Source organism: Sorex fumeus, unplaced genomic scaffold (assembly GCF_029834395.1).
Source record: "Sorex fumeus unplaced genomic scaffold, SorFum_2.1 ptg000047l, whole genome shotgun sequence".
Taxonomy (NCBI): Eukaryota; Metazoa; Chordata; class Mammalia; order Eulipotyphla; family Soricidae; genus Sorex; species Sorex fumeus.
The window spans coordinates 52,701,394-52,727,327 of NW_026606104.1; the positions used below are offsets into that span (position 1 = coordinate 52,701,394).

At 51.8% G+C, this 25,934-nt stretch overlaps 1 protein-coding gene across 1 annotated transcript in view; it reads right to left on the minus strand.

Moving 5' to 3' along the window:
* EPHA10 (EPH receptor A10) overlaps positions 1–20,671 on the minus strand; it is a 40,098-nt gene extending 19,427 nt beyond the window's left edge. The window contains exons 1-5 of the mRNA XM_056123021.1: positions 20,171–20,671; positions 16,173–16,237; positions 14,312–14,990; positions 6,097–6,252; positions 5,326–5,676 (exon numbers count right to left, since the gene is read on the minus strand). Coding sequence (XP_055978996.1) covers positions 5,326–5,676; positions 6,097–6,252; positions 14,312–14,990; positions 16,173–16,237; positions 20,171–20,276 — 1,357 coding nt within the window. The 5' untranslated portion in view covers positions 20,277–20,671. The remainder of the gene's footprint in view (positions 1–5,325; positions 5,677–6,096; positions 6,253–14,311; positions 14,991–16,172; positions 16,238–20,170) is intronic.
* Between the last annotated feature and the right edge of the window lie 5,263 nt (positions 20,672–25,934).

Below are 25,934 nucleotides of genomic sequence, written 5' to 3' on the forward strand. Positions count from 1 at the left end.
TCGATTCCCAGCATCCCATATGGTTCCCTGAGCACCGCCAGGAGTAACTCCTGAGTGCAGAGCTAGGAGTAACCCCTGAGCACCACCGGGTGTAATCCCCCCCCAAAAAGCAATAAATAAAAAATAATAAGATCAAGAGAAAGAACAAAACCCAAAATTGAGTTTTGCCAAATGAGAAAGTTCCAGAGATCTGTTGTATTTCAATGTATCTGTAGTAACAGCAGTGTACTCTAACCTGCAAATGAGGCTTTAAGATGTTAATTTTCATGTTTTTACCACAAGGAAAAATATTGATGTCCAGAAATTTAATTGAAGCAATTAAATCATCTCTCTCTGTGGGATGTGACTCAAGCTAGTCTCTTTAGTTAAGCTTAGCGATGCCAACGAGGCTAAGGCTCGCTCGGCTAGATAATGTTGGATGGACGGCAGCCAAAAAAGGAAAGAGAGAGAGAGAGAGAGAGAGAGAGAGAGAGAGAGAGAAAATGATGTCTCCACGAAGGCTGAAACAACAGGGTTTCCAGGACAAAGATCATGTGTCACTCTAGGTATAGTGAGGACAGAGATTTCCAAGGGAAAATGCTCAAAAGAAGCTAGATAAGTAGTTCCTGCGTTCCCAAGGGGTGTCTTAGTGGGAGGTGGAACAAGCCAGCAGATGGTTGGATGGAATCGCCCAAGGAGGAGGAGGAAAATCTGGAGGAAACTAGTGGCTGGAGAGGCAGGGCACTTGCCTTGCACACGGCTGACCCAGGCTCAATCCCTGGCACCCCATATAGTCCCTCTGAGCCTCCTTCCAGGAGTGATCCCTGAGCACAGAGCCAGGAGTAAGCCCTGAGCACCACCAGGCATGGCACAAAAAAACAAACAACAACAGTAAACAAATAAAAGCTCTAGGAATCAAGCCCAAGAGACAGAGGAGGGGGCCGGAGAGCTGGTACAGACAGTAAGGCATTTGTCTTCCATGCAGCCGATCCACACTCGATCCTTGGTATCTCGTGTGGTCCTCGAGCACCACCAGGAGTAATTCCTGAGCTCAGAACCAGGAAACCCCTGAGCACCACTGGGTGTGCCCCCTCCCTCCCCAAAAATAACAGAGAGATAGGGGAGAGGGAGAGAGAGAGATGAGTTTGTAATCAAATCGAATTTATTTGTAATCAAATGGGTAAGAGGAACAGAAGCAAGGCAAGAAAATACATAGGGAGGCTCCCTCCTCGGACGGGGAAACAGCGCAAGTGGTAAAGCCCAGACACTTATATATGAGGCCCTGGGTTCAGTCCGCAGTGCTGGGGGAAAAGAAGTTTCCACTTGATACTTCAGTTCCTAGCCTGTGAATGGCTCTGCATGGTGACACAAGCTCACCTGCTCGGTAGACCACCAGAGGAGCCAGCAGTGGGTGTTAAGGGACCGGAGGATGATTCAAAGGAAGGGCTGACTTTGAATGTGCTGCAATGTCGAGGTTCCCGGAGGAAAGCGGATCTCAGAGGGCTGTCTCCAATAACTGGAGACAGGACAATGCAAGAGCGCTCACCCTTTGCAGAACGGACTTTATAAACCATCCAGCCACCGGCCCCCCCACACCTCCACTCAGCCCCTCCCCAACTCAAACGAAGCAGAAAGCTGGGTGGAAGAGCTGAAACCCCGCCTCTCCATGAACCGGTCCTGCTGGTCAGCAAGGAGCAGGGGAGGGGCCCGGAGCAGCCTCTTTGACAAGGCCAGCAGGACTGGATTGAAAAGTACCATTGTAGAGAACCCCCAGGCTCTGCTGCCCACCGCGTGACTCTGCCTCCTGTCCTAAAAATAACTTGAAAGACCCTTTATCCTTCCTCCCACTGACTGACCCTTAAAAAAAAAAAGCAAAGTCTTTGTCAAGTGGACAATACACAGGCTTCACGCTGACCAATGCTTTTGAGGAAAAGTGTCCTTCTCTGGGGCTGGAAAGACAGAACAGTGGGTAAGGCACTTGCCTCGCATGCAGCTGACCCGGGTTCAATCGCTGGCACCCCGTGTGGTCCCCAGAGCACTGCCAGGAGTGATCCCTGAGCACAGAGCCAGGAGTAAGCCCTGAGCACAGTTGGATGTAACTCAATCCCCCCGCCCCACCAAAAAAAATGAAAATTGTCCCTCCCTGTCCCCTCTCCACCAAAATTCATATGCAGGGACAGCTCCTAAGAAAGAGCGCATAAAGTGGGGGACAGCTGCTAACTGGGAGGGGCACCTCTCTACACGGGACAGGGGGAAGACAGAAAAGGAAAAACTTTTGAAATCCCCATTAACGGAACTGAGATAGTGTAGTGGTTTACCTGCCTGGAACAAACCCTCTCTGGCTTGGTTCCATTCCCAGAACCATATGGTCCCCTGAGTATCTCCAGGCACAGACCTGGACACCCCTCTCTGCTCCCAGTCCCGGCAGGATGGCCTGGGTAGCCCAGCAATGCAGGGCCCAAGCAGTGTGGCAAAGAACTGCCAGGAGGATCTCCTGAGCACTGCTTGGTAATGCCCTGCCTCATCCCACCCCCCAAAATAGCAAGAAACAAAAACCCCCCATCTGTCAAAAGCATCCAATGGCAGAGTACAAAAGGACTAAGCAAGGCCTTGTTTCAGCCCACACTGATCTGTGAGAGGAAAGTTTGATGGATCCCGAGTATGCCGCTCACAGCTGGCCCGCAGCGCCGCCCTCCAGAGAGGTTTAGGTTGAGATCAGCACCAAGGGCCAAGAGAACAGCAGGCACGACAGGCTGTCTGCTCATCCTGCTCGGGCCACGTGTTGATTCAGCATGACTCAGTCTAATCTGATTGTTCTAAGGCACTTGGGTCTGCTCCCTCCTTGCACAGTCATGGGTTTATATTGAGCTGGATGCATTGCTCTGCCGGCCAAAGGGAGACACCAATCAAGCAGAACCGGGATCCGGGAAGAGCTTCTTTCTGCTAAAAAGGAGAAAACTGCCTACAAGGAAGAAGCACTTTCCTATGCGGCTAATAGGGTTTGATCTCTGGTACCCCATATGTTCTCTGAACCCTACTAGGAGTGATCACACACACACATATATGTATGTATATATGTATATATATGTATATGTATATATATTTTCATTTAAGTGAACAAACATAGAAACTCCTAGTTTACAGTGCCAGCGAGCAGCATTCAATCCATAGAAGCTAGTACTTTCATTAGTAAAATAGAAGCAAGAGTCTTTTCCATAACACAAGTTTTAAATCCATCTGCACCAAAACAGGATTATTGGGCTGGGAATGTGGCTCAGGATGGAGCATGTGTCTTGCGTCTGTGAGGTCCTGGGTACCACAAAGCTCTCATGCCTCACAGAGTGTTACCAACAGACACCCCCCCCCCCCACAGACACACACAACCCCTTTACATTTCAGCATAGGACCGGTAATATGGAACCAGATAAAAGGTTTGTATACTGTATAATATAAAAGGGATTTTTTTCTCTCTCTCTTTTGGTTTTTGGGTCCTACCTGGCAATGGTCAAGGCTTTCTCCTGGCTCTGCACTTCAGAGGTCACTCCTGGCAGGCTTGGGGGATCACATGGGGTATCGAGGATCAAACTCAGGTCCCAACATGCAAGGCAAGTGCCCTAACCATTGTACAATCACTCTGACTGCACAGGGTGGTACTCGGTTGTTACTCTTGGCTCTGCATTCCTGGCAATGCTCAAGGGACTGTATGGGATGCCAGAGATCTAACCCAGGTTGGCCATGTGCAAGGCAAATGCCCTACCCACTGTACTATCACTCCAGCCCCACAAAAGGCATTTTTACAGTAGATAGTTCTAGATAGGAATATAGAGATGAATATAGAGATGAAGGGGGGAAACATATGTTCTAAGATATTAATAGTGTTTATCTCTGGGTAATGGGATTGCAGGTGTTTTTTTTCCTATTCTAAACTTTATAAAAATAGAAATGCAGCAGCAAATGTTAAATCACAATAGAGATAGTAAAAAGCAGAATTGTTGTTCCAGCAAGCCAAATTGAAAAGTCTCTCAAATGCATAGGAAATGGATTAAGACCTAAAAAGAATAAAGGAAGTGACAAGATCTGAGATCAGAAAACGGATCTACAACCTAAGCCTTACAGAGATTCTTAAGAGAAATACTGGGCAGAGATATCAGAAGTTCTAATCAAAGTTCTTACTGAGAACATTTTTTTGCCAGGGATAAAATATATATGTGTGTGTATATAGATTAAAGTTAACCATGGACCTGGGAGATAAGACAGAGGGTAAGCTGCTGACACAGGTTCGATCCCCAGCACCATCTACAGTTCTCTGAATACCAACAGGAGTGATCCCTGAGCACCCAACCAGGAGTGATCCCTGAGCACAGCTGTCTGTGGCTCAAAAATTTAAAAAACTTTATTCGGTTCCAGCAAAACTCAATGAAAAAGAAATCCATATTGGCTAAATTTTATTTTCATAAGTAGGTTAAAAAACTAAATATACACACATGTCCATGTGTGACTACATATATAACCAAGCTACTCTTAAAAGAATGAAAGTCACCCCTGCCTTAGACTTCTCTATAACACAATGACCAGAAAACAGGAAGGAGTCAACCACCATCCAATGTTCTCAGGTAAGAATCCATCCAGGGAACATCCCACTCACTCACTTAAACTCACAAAGGTTTCTTGAAAGCACCTTCTCACTCACCCCAACTGAGCCAGAGGCAAACCAAATAGTTGCAGAAAGAGGACTCCACTCTGAGCTATGAAAGGGCTGTCATCTTCCTCAATCCAGCCCATTCCAGACCCAGAGATGGGACTGTTTTCCAAAGAATTCTATCATCTGGCAGGACTGACCACGTGCTTCCTGATTCTAGGGACCAACGCTGCAAAGCTCCGCGCAGAAGCTAAGGGTTGGGGGAAGTCCAGGGAGGGGGTGTCCTACAACTGGTTCCATCTTCATGAGGCATTAAAGGAAGTGGAAGTATGGCTGTTTCCCCCTGAAATGTTTGTAAAGGGAGGACAAAAAGTTCGGGGAAGTCCACATTTTACCCTTGGGAAGATATGAGGAGGCGACAAGCCACGTGGGGCTTGGAGCAACGACCCTCTGCGAAGTTCAGGAAAGGGGGTCGGGTGTCCCACTGGCTCCTGAGGTTCATTGCAATGCTTCTGTCCTCTCTGGGCCTGCACCATCACCAGACCCTCCCCAGTGTCCCTCAAGCAGGGGCTGGCCCTGGTGGGAGCCCCCGGGCCGGGGCTGTGGGTGGTCCCCGGAGGGCGGCTGGGCGCTCGCTGGGAGGCAGCGTTTGCAGCAGCTCTGGTCCCCTTGGGGCTCCCGAGCGGACGCGCGGCGGGCGGCCTTACCCCCGGGCCCCGTGGAGACGGTGACCTGCGCGTACGTGGTTCCCGCGGCGGCCGCCGGGCCCGAGACGCCGTTGAGCGCCGCCACGCGCACGGTGTAGCGCGCCCCGGGCCGCAGGTGCAGCAGCGTGGCGGCGCGTTCCCGCAGCCCGGCCTGGCGCGGCACGAAGGCCACGCGTGGCCCGCACGGCTCGCACGCGCCCGCCGGGCCCTCGCGGCCGCAGCGCAGGCACAGCAGCGAGTAGGTGACGTCGGAGCGGCCGCCCGAGTCGGCCGGGGGCAGCCAGCGCAGTCGCAGCGCCAGCGGGGAGCGGCTCAGGCTGTACTGCAGGTCCCGCGGCGCCGACGGCGGCCCTGCGGGGGACCGGGCGGTCGGCACCCAGGCGCGAGGAGCAGCGGGAGGCCGCCTGGGCAGGGGTGGGGGTGGCTGGGGGTCCGGGGCTCGAGTGTCTGGGGTGTCAGTGACAGAGGGGCGGGAGGGGAGCGAGGGGGGACCGGGACACAGCGTGAGAGAGGGGGACTGCCCCCAACCCCACCCCATCCTGGTGGGTGAACAGGGTCAAGTGAGGGCAAGGGTGGGTGGGGGTATTTGCCCTCACCCCTCTGGACCTCGTTTCCTCCCCAGGGCTGCCCCACATCCCTGCCCCCGGGTTCCCCTCCCCCCACCCCCACCGGTCCCCACTCTGGGAAAACCCTTCCCCCACCAACCCTCCCCAGCACCTTCAGCACCGCTGCCCAACCCCCGCCCGAGAATGCGTCTGGAGGGAGACTCACGGGTGCAGGAGGCCGAGGGCGGGTCGGTGGGCGAGCGCGCGTAGCTGTCCTGGCACACGCAGAACGTGGAGGCACTTTCCGGGGCCCGGCTGTGCTCCGGGCACGGCGAGCAGAGGGGCCATCTCCAGGACACCTTGTAAAACCCTGGGGGACAGGCTGCCAGAGCGCGTGAGGGGCTTCCCCACTCAGCTACACTCCCCTGCCTTTCTGCTCCCTGCACCAAGGGTTTTTTCCCCCCGGACAGTGGTGATGGGGAGTGGGCCTGGGGGGCTCAGCTACTCCTGCACTGCCCAATGGGGAGTCGGCAACAGAACGAACCACACACTATTACCTAACCCTTAGTCGGCTTGATGTGTGCAAAAGAGTGTTTTTACTTGTAATTCATTTAATCCTGGCAACTTGTGAGGTATGTACCTTGTTCCCCTAAAAAAAGAGGCAGAAAGGCTCAGAGAGATTAAATAACTTGCTCAAGGTCCCCAAACCTGTAACTAGTAGGATCCCAGACCAGGAGGTGACGAATATCAGTCCACATGGTACAGCCCTGATGCCTATTGAGGAAAACAGGCCACTCTTTGCAGTCTTGTTTTTGTTTGTTTAGGGAGAGTGGGGGAGCACACCCTTCAATGCTCAGGGGCTTCTCCTGGCTCTGCATTCAGGAATCACTCCTGACAGAGCTAAGATGTGGGAATCAAACCCAGGTTGGCCCCATGCAAGGCAAACGCCCTACACACACAGTGTTCTATCACTCCAGCCACACTCCAATCTCTCTTCAATGTGAAGAGAGATTTGAACAACCTCCATTGGGGGTTCCACCGTTACCTGAGACACCTACACACTCCTGGTTATACAAGACACACACACACACACACACACACACACATGCACACACACACCGAGTTAAGGCTCATTCACAAGACACAAACACACAGAGTTCAGGCTCATTCATAAGACAAACCCTCACACACACAAATATACAATCACACACATAGAGTTAAGGTTCATTCACAAGACATAAACACACACATAAACATACAATCACACACAGAATTAAGACTCATTCACGACACACACACACACACACACACACACACACACATATAAGTCTCATTCCCCCACCTCCACTCTCGGGTTAGTGTCTCATCAATTATCCACTACCATGGTTAGTTCCAAAAATGGAGTGGAAGGGCGTGGAGAACAAAGGGAACAGTGAAAGTTTCTGTGAGAGTTGAAACTAGTCTTGACTTTGCTTCTCTCACTTCCTGCCTCACCTATTACAATATTGTTAATATCCTAGCAAACTGGTTTTACTGCTGAGTTGTACCACTTATTTGCTGTGTTGCCTTAGGTACGTTGGTTTGCCTCTCTGAACTGTCATAAAACAACTATCTCCAAAAGGCTGTAGGAGGAGCAATAGAAAGGAAGCTTATAAAAATGCTTAAACAGGCAATATTCACATGATGATGGTAGTAATCACCATTCTCCACCCCAGGACTGAAGTGTAAACATCCACTTAAAGAAAAATGGGGACGGAGAGAGAGTGCAGTGGGTGGGATGCTTGCCCTGCAAGTGGCAGACCTGGGTTCAATCCCAGGCACTCCATATGGTCCCCTGAGCACTGCCAGGAGTGATCCCTGTGCACAGTGCCAGGAGTAACTCCTGAGCACCACCAAGTGTGGCCAAAAAAAAAAAAAATCACCAGCTGGACTAGGGAGGGAGAGAGTAGCCCTGGCCCTCCCCTCAAAGTCAGAGTGTAGCTTCCTTGGTTCTGTTCCCCACGCCAGCCTCAACCCCCCAGACTTCTCTGACCCTTCCCCTAGTGGAGCTGCTTCCAGGAAGGCTGGCTGCACTCCAGCCCCCAGAAGCTATCAGGCCAAAGGAGAGTTGCTGAAGAAGAACTTCCAAGCTGTCTGGAGAAGGGGAAGTCGCTGGGGGCTCCCCCTCTGTCTGCAAGGGCTGAGGTTGCGAGGGCCACCTTGCCCAGAGTGCTGAGCAATAGTCTTTGGGCAAAGTCTTCCCAGCCAGGAGCCTTCAAAAGCCTTCAAAACAAAGTCTGGGAGCCTCCCGCATCCCCAGCACTGCAGCAGCAACTGGTGTCAGAAGTTCTGTCCTTGGAACACCTGGGTCCTGTCCTTGGAACCCCATATAGTCCCAGAGCACCACCAGGAGTGAACCCTGAACCCTGATCACCTACAGGAATGCCCCTCTCAAAAAAAAAAAAAACGCGTTCCAAAATTCACAGTAACTCTACCACCTCCCATCTTTCCATGACCCTCTGGTTTCAATAAACCATCAGCCAGCAGCGGCCTGAGAAGGAACTAGCTCAACTTTGTATGCAGGAGGCCTGGTTCAGTCCTCCTGCACCTCACGGTTCACCAAGCACTAAGCTGGCAATAGGCCTGAGCACTGGCCAAAACAAACAAACAAACACAAGAAAAACCAAATCAAACAAAGAAAAAACAAAACAAGCCATTAGTCAAAAGGGAGTGATCCCAATGGCCAGTCTAGCTTCCTTGTAAACATGAGTGATCTGTTTGCTGGGTTGATCAGGCAGGGAAAGAATGCTGGAGGTGCTGTGTGTGCATGTGTTTGTGTGTGTGTGTATAATAGAGATGCTGTGAATATGGGTGTGGGTGTTGTGTGTGTGTGTGTGTGCTGGAGATGCTGTGTATGTATATGTGTGTGCGTGTATGTGTGTATGCTGCAGATGCTGTGGATATGTGGGTGTGTGCATGTGTGTGTGTGCTGGAGATGCTGTGTATTTGTGTGTGCATGTGTGGGCTGGAGATGCTGTGGATATGGGTGTGTGCGCATGTGTGTGTGCGCATGTGTGTGTACTGGAGTTGCTGTGTGTGTGTGCGCGTGTGTGTGCTGGAGATGCTGTGGATATGGGTGTGTGTGCATGTGTGTGTGCGTGTGTGTTGGAGATGCTGTGTATGTATGTGTGTATGTGCGTGTGTGTGCTGGAGATGCTGTGGATATGGGTATGTGTGCATGTGTGTGTGTGTTGTGTGCTGGAGAAGCTGTGGAAGTGGGGGGCCATGTGTCTGCTGATGGTGTCTTGTGTGACTGTGAGTGAGTGCTCGGTGGTGCCTTATTGCCGCCTTGGCCTGTGTCCTGGGAGGGTTGGGTGGAGGATTCCACTCCCCCTCCCTCTCCTCTCAAGGTCAGAGTCAGAGCAGCAGAAAGTCTAGTTCCTGCGCAGGGCCCCGCCCAGGCCCCCAGCGGCTGCTCCCCTCAGTTCCAGCCTCAGCCTTGACTCAAACCTTCTGAAAGCGAGCCCACCCTCAGCTGAGCGCAGGTAGGCAGAACCTTATTCCTGTGTCACGTGTCCAGAGGTTCCCTGTGTGCCCCGAACCCCCACTCTTAGCATATCTACTCCAGGGCAATCTGACCAGAGCTGGAGATACTGGGCATCTGTCCGGATGTTCCCCCAAAGAATCCACCCCTTGGGGTTCCTGGTCTGGGACAGTTCTGGCCTTATCCTTTGTCTCTGGGCCTTGTCCTGTGTTTCTCTGGGTAAACTCTGCTAAAGCACTTTGAGACAAATTCCTCCCTTAATAAGCAGTCGCTGGCTTCCCGGCCAGCCCCTACTCCCCAAGGCAGAGCTGATGATGTCATTGCATGTGGCCTCTGTCTGCTCTCAGCGGTCAGAAATGGGATTAGGTCCCTGAAAGCCAGCTCTTAGCCCTCTTCCCCCGCCTTTCCCCTTCTTCTGCCCCCACCCCCATCCACTGCAGAGTGAGCAGCCAACCCTTCTCCAGCCCCCTCCCCTCCTGTCCCTCCCCTCCTCCCCATGGAGTGTGCAGCCAACCCTTTTCCGGCCCTTTCTCTTTACCAAACTTCTCAGAAGCTGTATAGTTTGATGCTTTCGCTCTCCTGGGCTCTGGAAACAGTACGTGAAAGTGTCCTACTGTCCACTGAGACACATGCCCCTCTCATCTCCCTAGAGGCTATCTAGGGTAACTCCCTCCATACCTGGCCATCAGGCCTGCAAAGACCTCCATCCACACCCCCCATCCTTCTCTTCATTGCTTCTCGAACGTGAGGGGATGCCCCACCTCCTGTTGCAGGGCGGCATCCTCCTCCTCCTCTTCCTCCTCCTCCTCCTCTTCCTTCTCCTCATCCTCCTCCTCCTCGTCCTCCTCCTCCTCCTGCTCCTCCTCATCCTCCTCCTCCTCCTCCTCCTCCTCCTCCTCCTCTTCCTTCTCCTCCTCCTCCTCCTCCTCCTCCTCCTCCTCCACTCTCGACCCCACCCCATCCCTTCCCTGGTTGTTCCCATCATTATCTCGCCTCCTGATTCCTACACAGTGCCTTTGCTATAGGCTCTTTCCTGAGGCAGAGTGAGGAACTGAGTCCTTAGAGCAGCTGGGTTAGGGTGGAGGCAATCAGTAAGGCCTCATGTCCTCAAAAACAGCAGCAGAGGCTGGAGAGTGCTCACCTTACGTGGCTGTCCAGACTTCAAGCCCCAGCACCCTGAGCACCTCCAGGAGTTATCCCTGAGCAGAGCCAGGAATAAGCCCTGAGCATTGTTGGGTATGGTTCAAAAGAAGAAAGGAAAGGAAAGGAAGGGAAAGGAAAGGAAGGGAAAGGAAAGGAAAGGAAAGGAAAGGAAAGGAAAGGAAAGGAAAGGAAAGGAAAGGAAAGGAAGAGAAAGAAAGAAAGAAAGAAAGAAAGAAAGAAAGGGAAAGAAAGAAAGAAAGAAAGAAAGGAAGGAAGGAAGATGGGAGAAAAGAAAGATCGAAGATCAATGACTGAATAAATAGCAGTGCTCCTACATTATTAAAAAAAAAAGAAAAAAGAAAGATGGAAGGAAGGAAGGAAGGAAGGAAGGAAGGAAGGAAGGAATTAAGGAAAAAAAGTGAAAACAGCAGCAGGCATCAACAACTCTGAGACATCAGTAGTAAAACCCTTCCTCTGGGGACAGACCCATCCCACTCTCCCACACCCCCCACCCCTCAGGGTCTAAGTAAGTCTCTCTCACCTACAGCAAAGGCTCTCAACCAAATCTCAGAACCTCCTCCCCATGTCCTTTCAACTCCAGCCATCAAGAGAGGCTGGTTTATCCCAGACTCCAGCACCTCGCCTGCAGCCTCGGCCCCTGCAGCTGGGCTCCCACTCAAACTGTTCTCCCCAGGGCCACCACGCAGTTTTCCTGATCCTCACTGCGCCTGACTGCCCCAATACTGCAGTCATTGCCTCACAGACCCTCTGTCTCCCTGGCCTGTGTGTGACCTTTCCCCCATAACCTCCCAGTGCCTCCAACCTCTGATCCCACCCTCTCAGAAAGGAGAGACCCCATTGTTCTCCTTCCCCATTCAGCCCTGCTGCTGCTCTATGAAATTCCATCCTGGGTCCCCTTTATTTTGTGTGTTGGTTTGGACTCAGAGCCACATTGGTGGTATTCAGGCTCCAGGCTGCATGCAAGGCAAATGCCTGACCGCTGTACCATCTCTCCAGTCCCCAGCACTGGCCTCTTGCTTCTCATATGTTGAGGGGCGTCAGAGATTGAACTCAGGGCTTCCTGCCTCTGAAACACATGCCCTGGCCCTGCGCTACAATCCCAGCCTCTGGCCACAGCTCCCCCAGTCTCCCTGCTCTGTCCCCAGCACATGCAGCTTGGGCAGTAGCCACCTCCCGTGGCTGAGCCCCACATCCACCGTCTAGCTCTTTCCACGTGAATGCACCATGTTTTCTACCCCAGTGGGTTTTCTACCCCTGTCCATTCAGTCCTCCAGAAATGCACAAGTCAGCAAAGGCCTCACACGGTCACCTGGTGCCCCGCAAGCTGTCTCCATGTCACACCCCACCTCGTCGCTCAGCCATCGCTGCTGCTGCCCGTCACACCCTGTGCTCTCTCTCCTGGACGACTGAACCATCCTCCTTCCTCATCTTCTGGCCTTTAATCCTTCTCCAGTCCTTTCTCTGTAATTGCAGCTCAAGAGATTTCGAAAATACAAATCCAAACACATCAGATTCCCACTTCAAATCCTCCCCCATGGGTCTAAAGCATAACGTCTAAGCTCTTCATCTCGGTGTTCAAGGCCCATTGTGATTTTCTCCTGCTTGCTTTCTGTCTTATTGCTCCCCACACCCCCACATGCCTCCTGCGCCCAGGCACGTTGACCCGGCCCCGCCATGCTGCATGCTCTCCTCCTCCCACCTCTTTATCACAAAGCACTTGACTGCCTAAAGAAAGGCCTTCTAGGGGCTGGAGAGATAGCACAGCGGGTAGGGCGTTTGCCTTGCACGCGGCCGACCCGGGTTCGATTCCCAGCATCCCATGTGGTCCCCTGAGCACCGCCAGGAGTAACCCCTGTGCATCGCCAGGTGTGACCCCCCCCCCAAAAAAAAAGAAAGGCCTTCTAGCCATCTCCTTCCACTTAGGCTCAGTTAACCCCTTGTCTCTGTGGATTGGAGTCCAACCTGTGTTCCCCATTCACCCAGAGACATGTTCATTGGGTCCCTATCACCCAACACATTCTGTTACAGGCACTTGGGCTACAGAAATTAAAATGACTCACTATCTGTGCGCAAAACCTTTTATGTTTAGTTTTTAAATTTTGTTTGTTTTTGTTTAATTTGGGGGGTTTGGGCCACATTAGGCAGTGCTCGGGACTTACTTCAGGCTCTGTGCTCAGGGATCACGCCTGGGGGTGCTCAGGGGACCATTTGCAGTGTAAGCGATCGAACCGGAACCAGCTGTGTGCAAGGTAAATATCTTACCCACTGCACTATCTCTCTGCCCTACCCCCTACAAGGTTACAAGGGTCCTGGTTCCTTATTTTAGTGGTGGAAACACACACACACACATACACACACACACACACATACACACACACACACACACACACACACAGTAACTGCAGACCTTAGGGAAGGTGCAGAAACAGGTGTCACAGAGGAGGCTGAAGAGCACAGTGATGGACCCTGACCTACGGGAGAGCTCAGGAAGCTTCTGGCTTCCAAGTCCCTTTGCTCAGTCGTATATTTCCCCTGGGAAGAGGTGGTGATGTTAGTTTTTAATGCATCAATAAGCCTTCAATAAATGCAGACAATTCTTCAATTCACTCTTAATGACTGGTTGAAGGGAAAAAGGAGAGAAACTTTAGTCACTTCCTCTCATTATGGGAATTCCTCCGTGGTAGCTCTAATTGCCCTGTTGTAATTTTTAACTTCTTCCATCTCTCTATCTAGACTGTGTCTCGGGCGCTAATACTTTGCTTCCAGAAAAGAACCTGACATTGAAGAAGCATCGCCTGATCTCTCTGCACTACAAGTGCACCCGCTCATTCTGGGGCCGTAGCATTAGTACAGCAGGTAAGGAGCTTGCCTTGCACACAGCCAACCTGCATTTGGTCCCCAGAATCCCACAAGCTTCCTACCTGGAGTGGTTCTGAGCTGAGTCAGAAGTAAACACTGAGCCCTGCCAGAGTGCCAGAGTGCCCCCACCCCCGCCCAAAACAAAGTGCCCCCATCCTTGCCCTCAGTTCCCAGAGCCAGATAGCGGAGAAAAGAAGAGGCTCTTGCTAGATACTCACAAGCTCAAGACCCCAAGAGAAGCTCCACCATGGAGGGTCTCTCCAGGCTTCAGTTTCTACATCTAGTCATTATCCAAACCCCAATCACGGTCCACTCATCCTGCCAACTCCTGACTATTAATGTTGTTGGTGATAGGGGGTTCATTCCCTAGGATGTAAGTGCCCTAGTAGCCCTTAGGGGACAAAGGTAGGCCCTTGCCAGCTCTTTTAAGCATAAAGCAAGCAGCATGGTGCAGTAGAAGGAATCTGAGTTGGGCAAATCGCTTGATATGTCTCTCTTTCTTTGGTGCTGGGGATCAAATCCAAGACAAGTGCTCTACCATGGAGGTATGCCCCCAGCCTCCCTCTTTCCCCGTATAATGGCAAGTGAGATATTAATCTCTCTGAGCCTCTGTGTCCTCCTCAGTGAAATAGGGGTGATGCCTTATGTGCTTCTAGTAAATAAATGAGAAGACTTGTGTGAAGTGCCTATCACAGTGCTTGAATATATATCCCCTTATATGGGTGCTGCTTATTTCCAAAGGACCCCACTCACGGGCTCTGCCTCACCCCCACTGGAAGCACACGAAAGATCAGGACTCCAAGCCCCGCTGCCCTCCCTCTCCAGTTTCTTGCATCTAGGGTGCACCGTGAAGGCCTCCTGCATGCTCCATGCACCTCTGCAGTCCCTGACATACCTTCACAGGTATCACCACGTTCCTGAAATCCGGCACTGCAGCTGCAGCGGCCCACAGGCACCAGCCACTCGCCATCTGCCCCGCAGTGCATGCGCGGGGGGCTGCCTGGATCCCCTTCCGAATGCGCCACGCAGGTTCCCGTCACTTCCACCAACGTGGAGAAGGCGCTCTCTGCCGCCGTGGCTGGAAACACCGCCAGGCCGCGCACCGTGGCCCGACACTGCTTGTAATAGACGCGCACCGAGACCAGAGCCACGCATGCGCCCACGTCCTGGAAGGCCAGGTGGAAACCCCGGCGGTTGAGCGGGCCGATCTCCCGAACCTCGGTGTTCAGCTTCATCTTGCGTTCTCCCAGGTCGCCCTGCGTGAAACTCTCGTCGGCCGCAATTGTATCGATCTTGCGGGGCCGGCTGCTGCCCGGGCGCGGACGCCCACGACCTAGGTCGACCTCTGTCTCTAGGTAGTAGACGTTGAAGGTTTCCTTGCAGGTGCCTGCAGCGCCCGGGATGCTGCTGCAGTCGCGAAGTGTGAACTGCAGCTCCACGAAGATGCGCTGCCCACGGCCGCGGCTAATCCAGCCCGTCTGCAGCCAGTTGTCCTGGTTGGGCTCCAGCACATTGCACACCTGGTAGGTGCGGATGGGCCGATCATGCTCGTCCACACCACTGATCTCCTCCCACTGGCAGAGAAGCGGGAAATGTGCGCGGCTCAGAACCAAGGTGCCATCAGGCAGGGTCTGAGCCCAGGGGGTGTCTCATGTCGCAACTCTGAGCCCCTCCCCCACCAGAGAACCAACACCCCTGAAATGATCAGATGCGGCAGAGCTGGGGTCGAAAGAAACACACAACAAACAATAGGGGCTGGAGCAATCATAGAGCAGGTAGGGCACTTGCTTTGCATGCAGTCAACTGGGGGTTCCAGTCCAGGCACTCCATATATTCCCCCTAGCCCGGAGCACCTCCAGGTGTGGCCTCAAATAAACAAATAATAATAATAGTAAGGTAAAGGTAAAGGCCCTCCCATTGTTCGTCGATTTGCTCGAGCGGGCCCAGTAACGTCTCCATTGGAGACTTTGTTGTTACTGTGTCTGGCATATCGAATAGTCACGGGGAGCGTGCCAGGCTCTGCCCAGCGGGGGAGATACTCTCGGTAGCTTGCCGGCTCTCCGAGAGGGGCGGAGGAATCGAACTCGGGTTGGCCATGTTGGCTGCGTGCAAGGCAAACGCCCTACCGCTGTGCTATCGCTCCAGCCTTAATAATAATAGTAATAATAATAAAAACAGAAAATACAGTGCAGTCCAAACCTGAATTTTACAGATGAAACTAGGCTCCAAAGGAAAACCGAGTTTCCAGAGGGAAAGTGATGATAAGACATGCAGTGAATTAATCAGAGCCAAGAATGGTGTCTGGAGCCCAGGCTTGGCACCCACCGTTCTTTCTGGGACACGATGGTGCTGCCATATTTGACTTCCCCACCCAAGTGTCCAAGGTTCTTTTATGATTCCAAATCTTGCTTTTTCTGTCAACTTATCAATTAACAACTCTGCTAGAAGAGCTACAACATGCGAGGGATTGTCCAGCCTTCGACATCACCCAGCTAACATTTCAGTTCTTAGATACAGCCAGTCCAATCATTTGCTGCCCCCCATATTTTTTATCTTTTTCTTTTCTTTCTTTCATTTTTACTGTCTGCCTGAAGACTCGATATTTTCTAATAGGGCACTCTGGCTTGAAGCCAGGGCTGCTGGAGACCACATGCTTTGAGGAGCATTTTGATCTGCTGTAACCAGAATGAGCTAAAATAATTAATCCTGGACCACCAGAGGATCCTTGAGACACAGAGGGAAAGGCTTCCACTTACGCCATTACTCGGTAGTGCAGTCCAGCCCAACTCGGCTTGGGAGGCTTTGGAGTCCAGGAGGATGACTAGGGAGAGCAGAGAAAAGACGTCAGAAAGACCACAAGCTTGGGATTCTTTTTTTTTTTTAATTTTTAAATTTTATTTTCATAAGATTGTTTATATAAATCAATTACATTCAATATTTCAACACCAATCCCACCACCCTTACACCTTCCCACCACCATTATTTCGAATTTCCCCACCACCATTCAAGTCTGCCTTCCCCACGCAGATTCTAGATAATTTATCTTCTATTGTTTATTATGAATATCATGAGAGGTCACACAGTCGCAAAAGTGGCTGCACGCTCCTAGAATTCTAAATATGTAAATGATTGGGGTCCAGAGACATCTCTGTAGGGAGTTAATCATTTTGTGATTCATTTGTGAGTATCTGAATCAAGGCTGGTGGCATGCTTAAATATGGCCCAGTGGCAGTTCCTAAGCATGACATCCAGGACCCTGAAGGAGCTGGGAGACAGGAAGGGACAAACCATCACTGCCATGAGGCCTGGCGTCTTCAGACTCTGTTCCCGCATAACTGGGTTTTTCTTCTGAAAGTTTGTGACCACCAGGAATTTATCTGGAGTGGGCAGAGAAGGGACACCCACTCCATCTGAGAAGCCCCAGTGAAATCAGCTCGCCATGGGGTCTGGAGAGATCTCCTGCGAGCTGCTGTCTACCAAGATTCATTGCTGTGTCTGAGCTTGGAATTCCTTGGCAAGTTCACGGTAAATTTGCTGCCTGTGTTGTTTGCTTGTTTGGTTTGGGTTTGGGCTGAGCCCTGGTGGTGCTCAGGGATTATGCTGGAGGATTGATCCCCGTGGAGCTTGGTGGATCATGCAGTGGCAGCCTCAGACCTGGGCCTCTTTGGTGCAAATGCCTCTGTTCAGCCCATCGAGCCATCTCTGGTTCTAAACTTGAGGCTTGTGGGGGTGGAGAATGTAGCAAAGAACAGGATATGCTTTCCCCACTCCATTATTTCCCCAGGGTGTACATGAATGTACAGTTTAGGTCCGGACAGAGGCAGCCATAATGATTATGGAAGGCATCTGTGTTAATTTCCTGTAGCTGCTGTAGAAAATGACTGGAAACCTTGTGACTTAAAAGAACAGGAATGTTTCTTCTTAAAGATCTAGAAGTCAGAAATTGGAGATTTTATTTGTGTGGGGGCTACACCAACCAGTGCTCAAGGTTTATTCCTGGCTCTGAGATCAGGGATCTCTCTTGGGTGCGGGGGTTGGGGAGGATCATATGCGGTGCAGGGAATGGAACGTGGGTTGGCCACATGCAAGCAAACACCCTATTGGCTGCACCATGGCTCCAGTCCCTGGAGTCTGGGTGTTGACAGACTGATTTCTTTTTATTCTTTTTTGCTTTTTGACTCACACCAGGCGATGCACAGGGGTTACTCCTGGATTTGCACTCACAAATTACTCCTAACGGTGCTCAGGGGACCATATGGGAAGCTGGGAATCTGAAGCTGGGTCAGCCGTGTGCAAGGCAAATGCCCTACCCTCTGCACTGTCACTCCAGCCCCCATACTGGTTTCTTTTGGAGGCCAAAAGATGATAATTTATTTCCTTGTCTTTTACAACGTTTAGTGGACAATTGGATTCCTTGACTTGTGGTCCATTCCTCTTTCTTCAAAGAGTTTCACCCTAATTTCTGCTTCTGTCCTCACATTGCCTTCTTTGCTTCTGAGTCTCCCTGCATCTAGCTTATAAGGATCATTGTTCTTGCACTGGACCATTCAAGTAATCCAGACAACCTCTACACATCAAGATCCTTAATCATATATACAGAGTTTTACTATTTAGAATAACAATTATGGGAATAGGAAGGAGACATATTTGGGGAGTCATTATTCAACCTACTAGAGAGTTTATGGCAAGTTTTGGCTAAGATTGGCTCCAAAATGAGGAAGATGTCAGTGATCCCTAAGTCTTCCCAGGTGCCCTTCATTATAAGTGGTTGTCAAGAAAGAGAAAGGGTGGGGAAATGGCTCAAAGTTCTAGAGCAGTAGGAGACCTGGATTCAACCCCTGACACTGCACGATCCCCCAAGCAATGCTGGGAGCAACCTCCAGGCACTGAGATATTATTTGGCCCTTAGCATCAGCAGGTGTGGCCCCCAAATCACATAACAGTAATAGAGAAGGGCCAGAAAGATAGCTCAATGGGCGATAGGACATGATTTGCATGCAGGATGACTTGGTTTGATCCCCAGCACATGGTTCCCCAAGCACAGAGCAAGAATAACCCCCAGAGGGGGCCAGAACCATAGTGGGTCACTTGCCCTGCATGTCGCCAAACCAGGTTTAATTCCCAGAACCCAATATTGTCCCTGATGCACAATGAGGAGTAATCACTGAGCACAGAGTCAGGAGTAAGTCCTGAATACTTGTGGGTGTGGCCTCAAAACAAACCAAACCAAATCCCCAGACAACTACTGGTGTGAATTTTAAAAAAGGTGAAAGTGAGTGCAACAGGGGCCGGAACAATAGTACAACAGGTAGGGTGTTTGCCTTGCATGTGGCTGACCCGGGTTTGATCCCTGGCATCCCATATAGTCCCCCTGATCACTGCCAGGAGTAATTCCTGAATGTAGAGTCAGGAGTAACCCCTGTGGGTGCAGCCAAGGATTCCTGCATCGCTCTCAAAATCCATTTAGATGCAGGGGCTCTTCTGAAGCCTGGACCACCATGAATGGAGGATAATCAAACCTTTTTGGTTTGACTACTAAAATCTCTGGGGAAAACAAACTGGAGAGATCATCCAAGCAACAGAAGAAATTAAAATCTCTTCTCTCCTTCCCCAGGGGCTGTCACCTCCACTGTCTTTGAAAGCATGCCCAGGGGTCCTTTCATATATAAAGCCATGACCTCTGCTACATCAGAGAGATTTGGAGTCATTAGCTTCCTTCTGGTAGGCACCAGGCCAGCATACTGAATTCTGTTCTCAATCTCAGTCCCAAGGAAGCACAGGTTTGGACAGTATAGCTACAGATCAGAGAAAGGAGCCAGGCGATCCTGAAATGTTGGACGATTACTCATCTGGAGCTTAAGCAGGGGGGCGGGGCTGAAAGGTGAGGGGCTCTCAGAGGGTTGGCTCCAGATGTCTCTGAGATCGTGGGAAGGAGCTCCAACAGCGTCCTGATTTCCGTATAACTGACAGCACATTAGAATTACATATTGGAAAGCGTCAGCGATCCAGTGCCCAGACCAACCTGGCAGTCAGCGTCTGAGATTCCAGCTCCTCGAGATTCCAAACCTCGAGTATGAATATGATGCTCCTGAATTCAGCCGAGCATACAGCTCCCCAAAATCCAGAATCTGAGACAAGATGCGAGCTCAAGCACCGTGCGCAGCCCCGAGCCCAGAAATGCAGACTTCGCCGGATTAGTCTTCCGTTCCTAATTCAGCACTGCGGACAGCTCCCTCTCCAGCGGGTCGGAAGACGCCCGGATCCAGCCCGCCTGGACGCAGCCCGCACCGACCCGCGCTCCATCTCCTTTTTGCGCACGGTGGTCCCCCAGCATCTCTTGTTCGGTCTCCATCCCGCCCCCACCCCCAACGCTCCGATCTCACCTCCGTATCTCCACGTCTCCTCTGCTCTCTTCGTCTCCCCGCCCCCCACATCTCCCACCCCTGATTGCTCAGCCGGTCAGACTCACCGGCCCCAGAACCTGGGCTTCAGCCTCCCGGGTCTCCGTTCAGCCTCCCGAACTCCTCAGTGCCTCTCCTCCTCATTGCTTAGCCACCTTTTTCTCTCTTTTTCTTTCTTTTTCTGTCTTTTCTATTTTCTTTTCTTTTCCTTTTTTGCTTCCCGCTCCTGCTTGCTTCAAACCCCAGGACGACTCCAGTCTCCGTGCGACCCCTTCCCTCAGCACTCACGCCCCCCAACCCTCTTATCTGTTGGCGGCTCCCCGGGCTCCAAGAACATGCACCAGTCTCCTCACCTTCCTCCGCGGTCCCGGGCCTCCCAGGTCCCAAAAGCAGCGCTAGACAGAGGGGCATGAGGCAGACGAACAGGCGCAGCGGATGTGGGCCGCCGCCGGTGTCCATGGTCCGCAGACCGAGCTGTCAATGCGGCGGCGGCTCCAGCCGCGCCAGCGCCAGCCCCGCTGAGCTGTGCCCCCAGACCCAGCGCCGGCTGGGGGCGGGATCTCGCCGGTTACCTTCATTCATGCGGACCAATCACCGGGCGCCGGGGCGCGAGGTCCGCCAATCCTCGCCCGCGGAGGGTGGAGCTTCGGAGGCCAGAGGCGGAACGGCGAACTGGACTGGGGAAGGAAAGGGTCCCGCCAATCTCCAAACCGTGGGGGTGGGGCCGCGCCGAGCGCCGGCCGGGCTGGCGGGGCGGGGGGCACCGGCCCGGGTGGCCCCGAGCGCTGAACCTTTGCCTCTCCCTCTGGAGCACTGGACGCTGTGGGCGTGGCCGGAGGCGGGGCGAGCCGGCGCGAGACGGCGCCACTCGCAGCCGAGCGAACCTGAAGCCCCTCTTGTTCCCTGGATTTAGGGGAGAGGGGCTTTCCACCTTGATGCCCGGACCCCAGTTCGGAGGGGCAACTCTGGCTCCCCGGTCGGCCTTGGACTCTCCCTTCTGCCTCCAATTCCTGGCTTCTCCCTGTATCTGCAGCTCCTGGTGCCTCCTGGCTCCATTCCGCCCCCTTTTCTACACACACACACACACACACACACACACACACACACACACACACACACACGAGAAAAAGACCCCCCAAGACTCCTCAAGAGCAGAGTCTGCAGGACCCAAAGACACCGGGTCTCAGCAGTGCTTCCGGAGCTGGGAAACCCCGCGGGCCCCAGAATTGGGGGGCGGTCGAGTCTGCATAAATAAAGGGTCTGTGCCTAGGGCCCAGGCTGCTGCTGCCCGCGCCCGGCTACCACCGCTTGCCCGCGACAGTTCGAGCCTGAGTCTCTTACTTTGATCCTTCCCGGGGGACCGGGGAGGGGACGGGCCACGGGGTCCCCGCCGCGGCCACGAGAGGCCGAGAATCCTCCCCGAGTTCAGCAGAGAAGACGCGGGCCAGGGACGCGGAACGCGACCTCTGTCTCGTGAAGGTCATTTACGTGCAAGATGAGGGGTAAGGCATGGGTGGTGCGACGGTCTGGAGCCCTCCAGGACCAGGAGGCGGCTGCTGAGCGCCACCATCTGGGCTGGACTTGAGCGGAAAAAGCGCCACCCACCCTCGGGCTTCGCCAGCCCAGCTCTTAGGGCTCCCCCACACCCTCGCTCCGGGGTGGGCGTCGCAGCTGGAGCAACGTGACCCAGGAGAGAGTCCTGTGTCTGTGTGGTCTGGGGGGCCCGCGTGGCCGCATGCTGTACGTCTGCATTCTTCTCCCTACCAACCCACACTGCCTGCATGCGTGCTGGGGGCTGGGGCTCCAGGGGGGACTCGCTCGGCCCCTCCCACAGTCCAGACCTTCTTGAGCATCAAATGTGATCTAAATCCTGGCATCTGGGGGCACTGAACATTCCCAAACGGCTTCCATGTGCCCTCTCGCTCGTCAGGTCCCTCCGTGAGTGTGTGTGTGTGTGTGTGTGTGTGTGTGTGTGTGTGTGTGTGTGTGTGTGTGTGTGATGTATGTATACACACTTGCCCATTCACTGACTTGCTGACTGGGCAAGAGAGACCGGTGGTTCCTTTGCGCGCCAGAGGAAAGGTCACCAGGAGGGACTTGGGCTCAGACAAACCGGGAAACTGAAGCCCGCTGAGGAAGCGGGAGGCGGGGCGACAGCCGGCCCTGGAGTGCAGGCGGGGCTTTTGAAACGCTCTACCTGAGAGAGTGCTCCCACACCCGCCTCCTCCCCATCTCCATTCTCCTCACGCTTGCTCTGCCCCTCCCCCAGCGCTCCGAGATGGTATTTTTAGAAGCTGCTTAGAGATCCAGGACTCCTTTCATTTCCAAACGAACCTTCTCCGTATCACCCCTCACCCTCTCTTCAAAACCCAGACCCATCCCCTTTGCAGGCTCTGAGGTACCAGGCATATCTTCCTTCCCACCCAAGCTCCCAGGACTTCATCGCACAGGTTCTGACCATATGTGCTAGAACCAAACACTCACTTCCAACGGGCTTCCCAAGGACTACAGGGTCAATTCTCTGGGGAAACCCAGAGGATTCCCCCGAACACCCTAGCTGTCAGGAGTCTGGACCCTTCCCTCTTCCACCACACACACCTGCAGGCGTCTTGCAGAAATGGCCAGACTGAGACCCCCAGGGATGGGGAGAGAAGAAGAGAAGAGGTGAAATAAGCCTCTTTCTGAGCCAGAGCAATAGTACATTAGAGAGGGCGTTTGCCTTGCATACAACTGATGCGGGTTCGACCCCTAACATCCTATATGGTCCCCTGAGCACGCCCGGAGTAATTCCTAAGTGCAGAGTCAGGAGTAACCCCGAGCATTGCAGGGTGTGACCCCAAAACACCCCTTTTCAAGAAATCCTCTTTCTTCCTCTGAAAAATTCATTTCCAATCTAACCAGAATGGAGAAGCCACCAGTGTAGTCAGACAGTACAAATTAACCTGATCTTAAACAGAGTTGCTCCAAGGTGGGCGCCACTCCACCTGGAGGCTGAGGTCAAGACACTCAGGAGGACCTAAGAGGGAAATTTAGCCATGGTTTATTGCCTTGTACATGTGGAGGGGCACAGTTTACCATGGGCATCTTAGATTCCTCCCTGGAAAAGGCAGCATAGGGCACACCCCCTGCCCCCACACCAAGGCTCTGATGATCATGGAGCTGAGCAATCAGTGAGGTCAGTTCTTGATTTGTCTTAGTGCTCACTCTTCTTTTGGTGGAAGGTATGGCTCAGGTACGCCCTACCCCATCACCACGGCTGACACCTCCCTCCCCTGCCCTGCGCCTTTGGGCCACACCCAGTGATGCTCAGGGATAACTCCTGACTCTGCACTCAGGAACATATGGTTTTTTCGGGAACTGAACCTGAGTTGACTGTGTGTAAGGCAAGCACCCTACATGCCATACTACCACTCAGGCCCCAGTCTTCCTTTTCTTTCTGTTTTTGGGCCACACCCAGAAATACTCCAGTCTCTGGCTCCAGAGTAATTTCTGGCAATCATCAATGGGTCATACAGTGCTAGAGATTGAACTCAGTCCTCTTGGATGCAAAGCATGTGCCCTAGACCGTTGGACTATCTTCAACCCTGAACTCCGTGTGTGTGTGTGTGTGTGTGTGTGTGTGTGTGTGTGTGTGTGTGTGAATAGTCAAGGGCCATTCCTGACTCTGTGCTCAGAAATTACTCCTGGCAGTATTCTGGTAACTATATGGGATGCTGGGGATCAAACCTGGGTCAGCTGCATGCAAGGCAAGTATTCTCCCTGCTCTACTGTCTCTCTGGCCCCAACTCCACTATTTTCAAGTGATTCTTGACTTCTCTGTAACCACTCTGATCCTTAGACCTGGGCTCACTGCCTGATCCTTAACCCAATAATCATTATTCCGCAGTTGCAGTGTCCAGGAGACAAGTATCCTTATTCCATGGAATAAGAGTGGAGGTGGCTGGTGCCCATATGGAAACTCCTGGTGTTTTTCTTCTATTTATCCCAGTACTTCTCCCATACCCCATCTGAAGTAGCATGGAAGAGACGCGCCTCTTCATCTACCCCACCAGCTCCAGTTCACAGGAAGAACATCTGTTGGCACTGAATAGTTTATTTCAATATCCAAGCAGTGAGAACTGGCTTTCCATGGACTAAATTTAACTTTATTGCAACTTTCATCTCTAAATTACTGAAAGTTACAAATCATAGGGCTAAAAATTAAATTGCATCTTTTTGCACAGACAAAAAATTCATGGTCACCCTGTCTGGGTAGAACAGGTCATCTTTTCCATAGAAAACAAAAATTGCTCCAGAGAAATCAAGATCAAGTCCTCTGTCAGGACATAGGACAGGGCCAGAGTGACAGTACATCAGGTAGGGACTTTGCTTTGAATACGGCTAACCTGGGTTCTATATGGTCACCTGATCTGGCCAGGAGTGATTACTGAGCACAGAGCCAGGAGTAACCCCTGAGCATTGCCAGGTCTGGCCCCCTCTAAAAACCAAAACAAACAAAAAGGAAAATAGGATAGGGATGAATAAATATGCAATGGAGATGCCTATCCTCAAAGCCAAATTTCCAATTTGTCTATTTTCCACCTATCATTACATCTCTCTATCCCAGGCTAAGAAAAGAATGACTATATCCAAAGCAAATTATTTTCCAGAATAATAAGCTTATGGGGGAAAGTGACAAGTGTTATAAACACATTTAGACTAAATATTTTCTAAAGTAAAATATAAAACATTTTCTTCATTGATTCTGGATAATTAAGTAGAAAAAAAATCCTTAAATGATCAAACACAAGAATGTTGCCTTTCCAAGTTCTGTAAAACAAAAATGATAAGGTTTCAGAGTTATTCTGAGGTCACAATCAGATTTATGTTTATGAGCTAGCATGGTTCTGGTATCATTTATTACTAAATCCCAACATTAATTAAGATGAAAATGGAAAACATAAGAAAGGGAAATGAAGGTTAAATGGCAAGGTAGAGAGATAGAATTAGAGGATAGTGATAAGGGAAAAAACAGAATGAGAAGGAAACAGGGAGACAGTGGACTGCAGAGATTGTATAGCAGGAAGAGAGCTTGTCTTGCATACAGCCAGTCTCAGGTTGATCTTGATCTTGATCTCCAGTACCACATAGGTTATGGTTCCCCAAGTTCCACCAGGAGTGAGACTTGAGCACAGAACCAGGAGTAAGCCCTGAGCGCTGCTGGATGTGGCACAAAACCATAAAAAGACAGAGAGAGAGAGAGAGAGAGAGAGAATAGGCTGAGATGAATTGACTTTTTTTCCTCTTTGGGTCACATCCAGTGATGCTCAGAGGTTACTCCTGGCTCTGCACTCAGGAATTACTCCTGGCAGTGCTTGGGGGACCACGTGGGATACCGAGGAACGAACCCGGGTCGACCGCGTGCAAAGCTTGCCCCTGAGATGAATGTGACTCTAAAGAGCAGGAGCCTGAAGCAAATGTGTTTGAAGAGGCAGGAGTGCCATTAGGGAAAGGTGAATGACTAGCTGCCAAGTGGCCCTGAGATGATATTTACCTTAATAAGTCATTTTCCAGGTTCATAAACTTGCTTTTAACAGAACACACCAAAGGAAAAGTCCTATCTATTCAGGGCTTGGAATAGATTGCAGAACATAGCCCCTATCCTGGTCTCTATGTTGAGGAAGCAATATGTTAACTCACAACAAGAAATGAAACCACCAAGGTGTCCAGAATGCTCCCATTCCCATGTCCAGCAAATGCCTCCCGTGATGGAGAATGTGCACGGAAACCAATTCAGAATGTGAAGTTTGAGCTATGAGGAGGTGGGTGTGGGAAGGGGGGAGTTGGACAGTTTAAATGGTGGGTAGCAAAGACCAGAGCAATAGTACAGTGGGTAAGGCACCGTAAGGTGCTTACCTTGCAAGTGGCAGACCCATACATACTTCTCGAGCACCACCAGGAGTGATTACTGAGTGCAGAGCCAGGACTAAGCCCTGAGTACCTCTGGGTGTGGCTCAAAAAAAGAATTAAGTGGATGGCACCAGGGTTCTGAAAGCTTGGACATCTGAATCCCCAGCAGGTATAAATCTGCTAATGGCACCCAAACAATTGCACAATAGACCCAGGCTGGGAATGGGA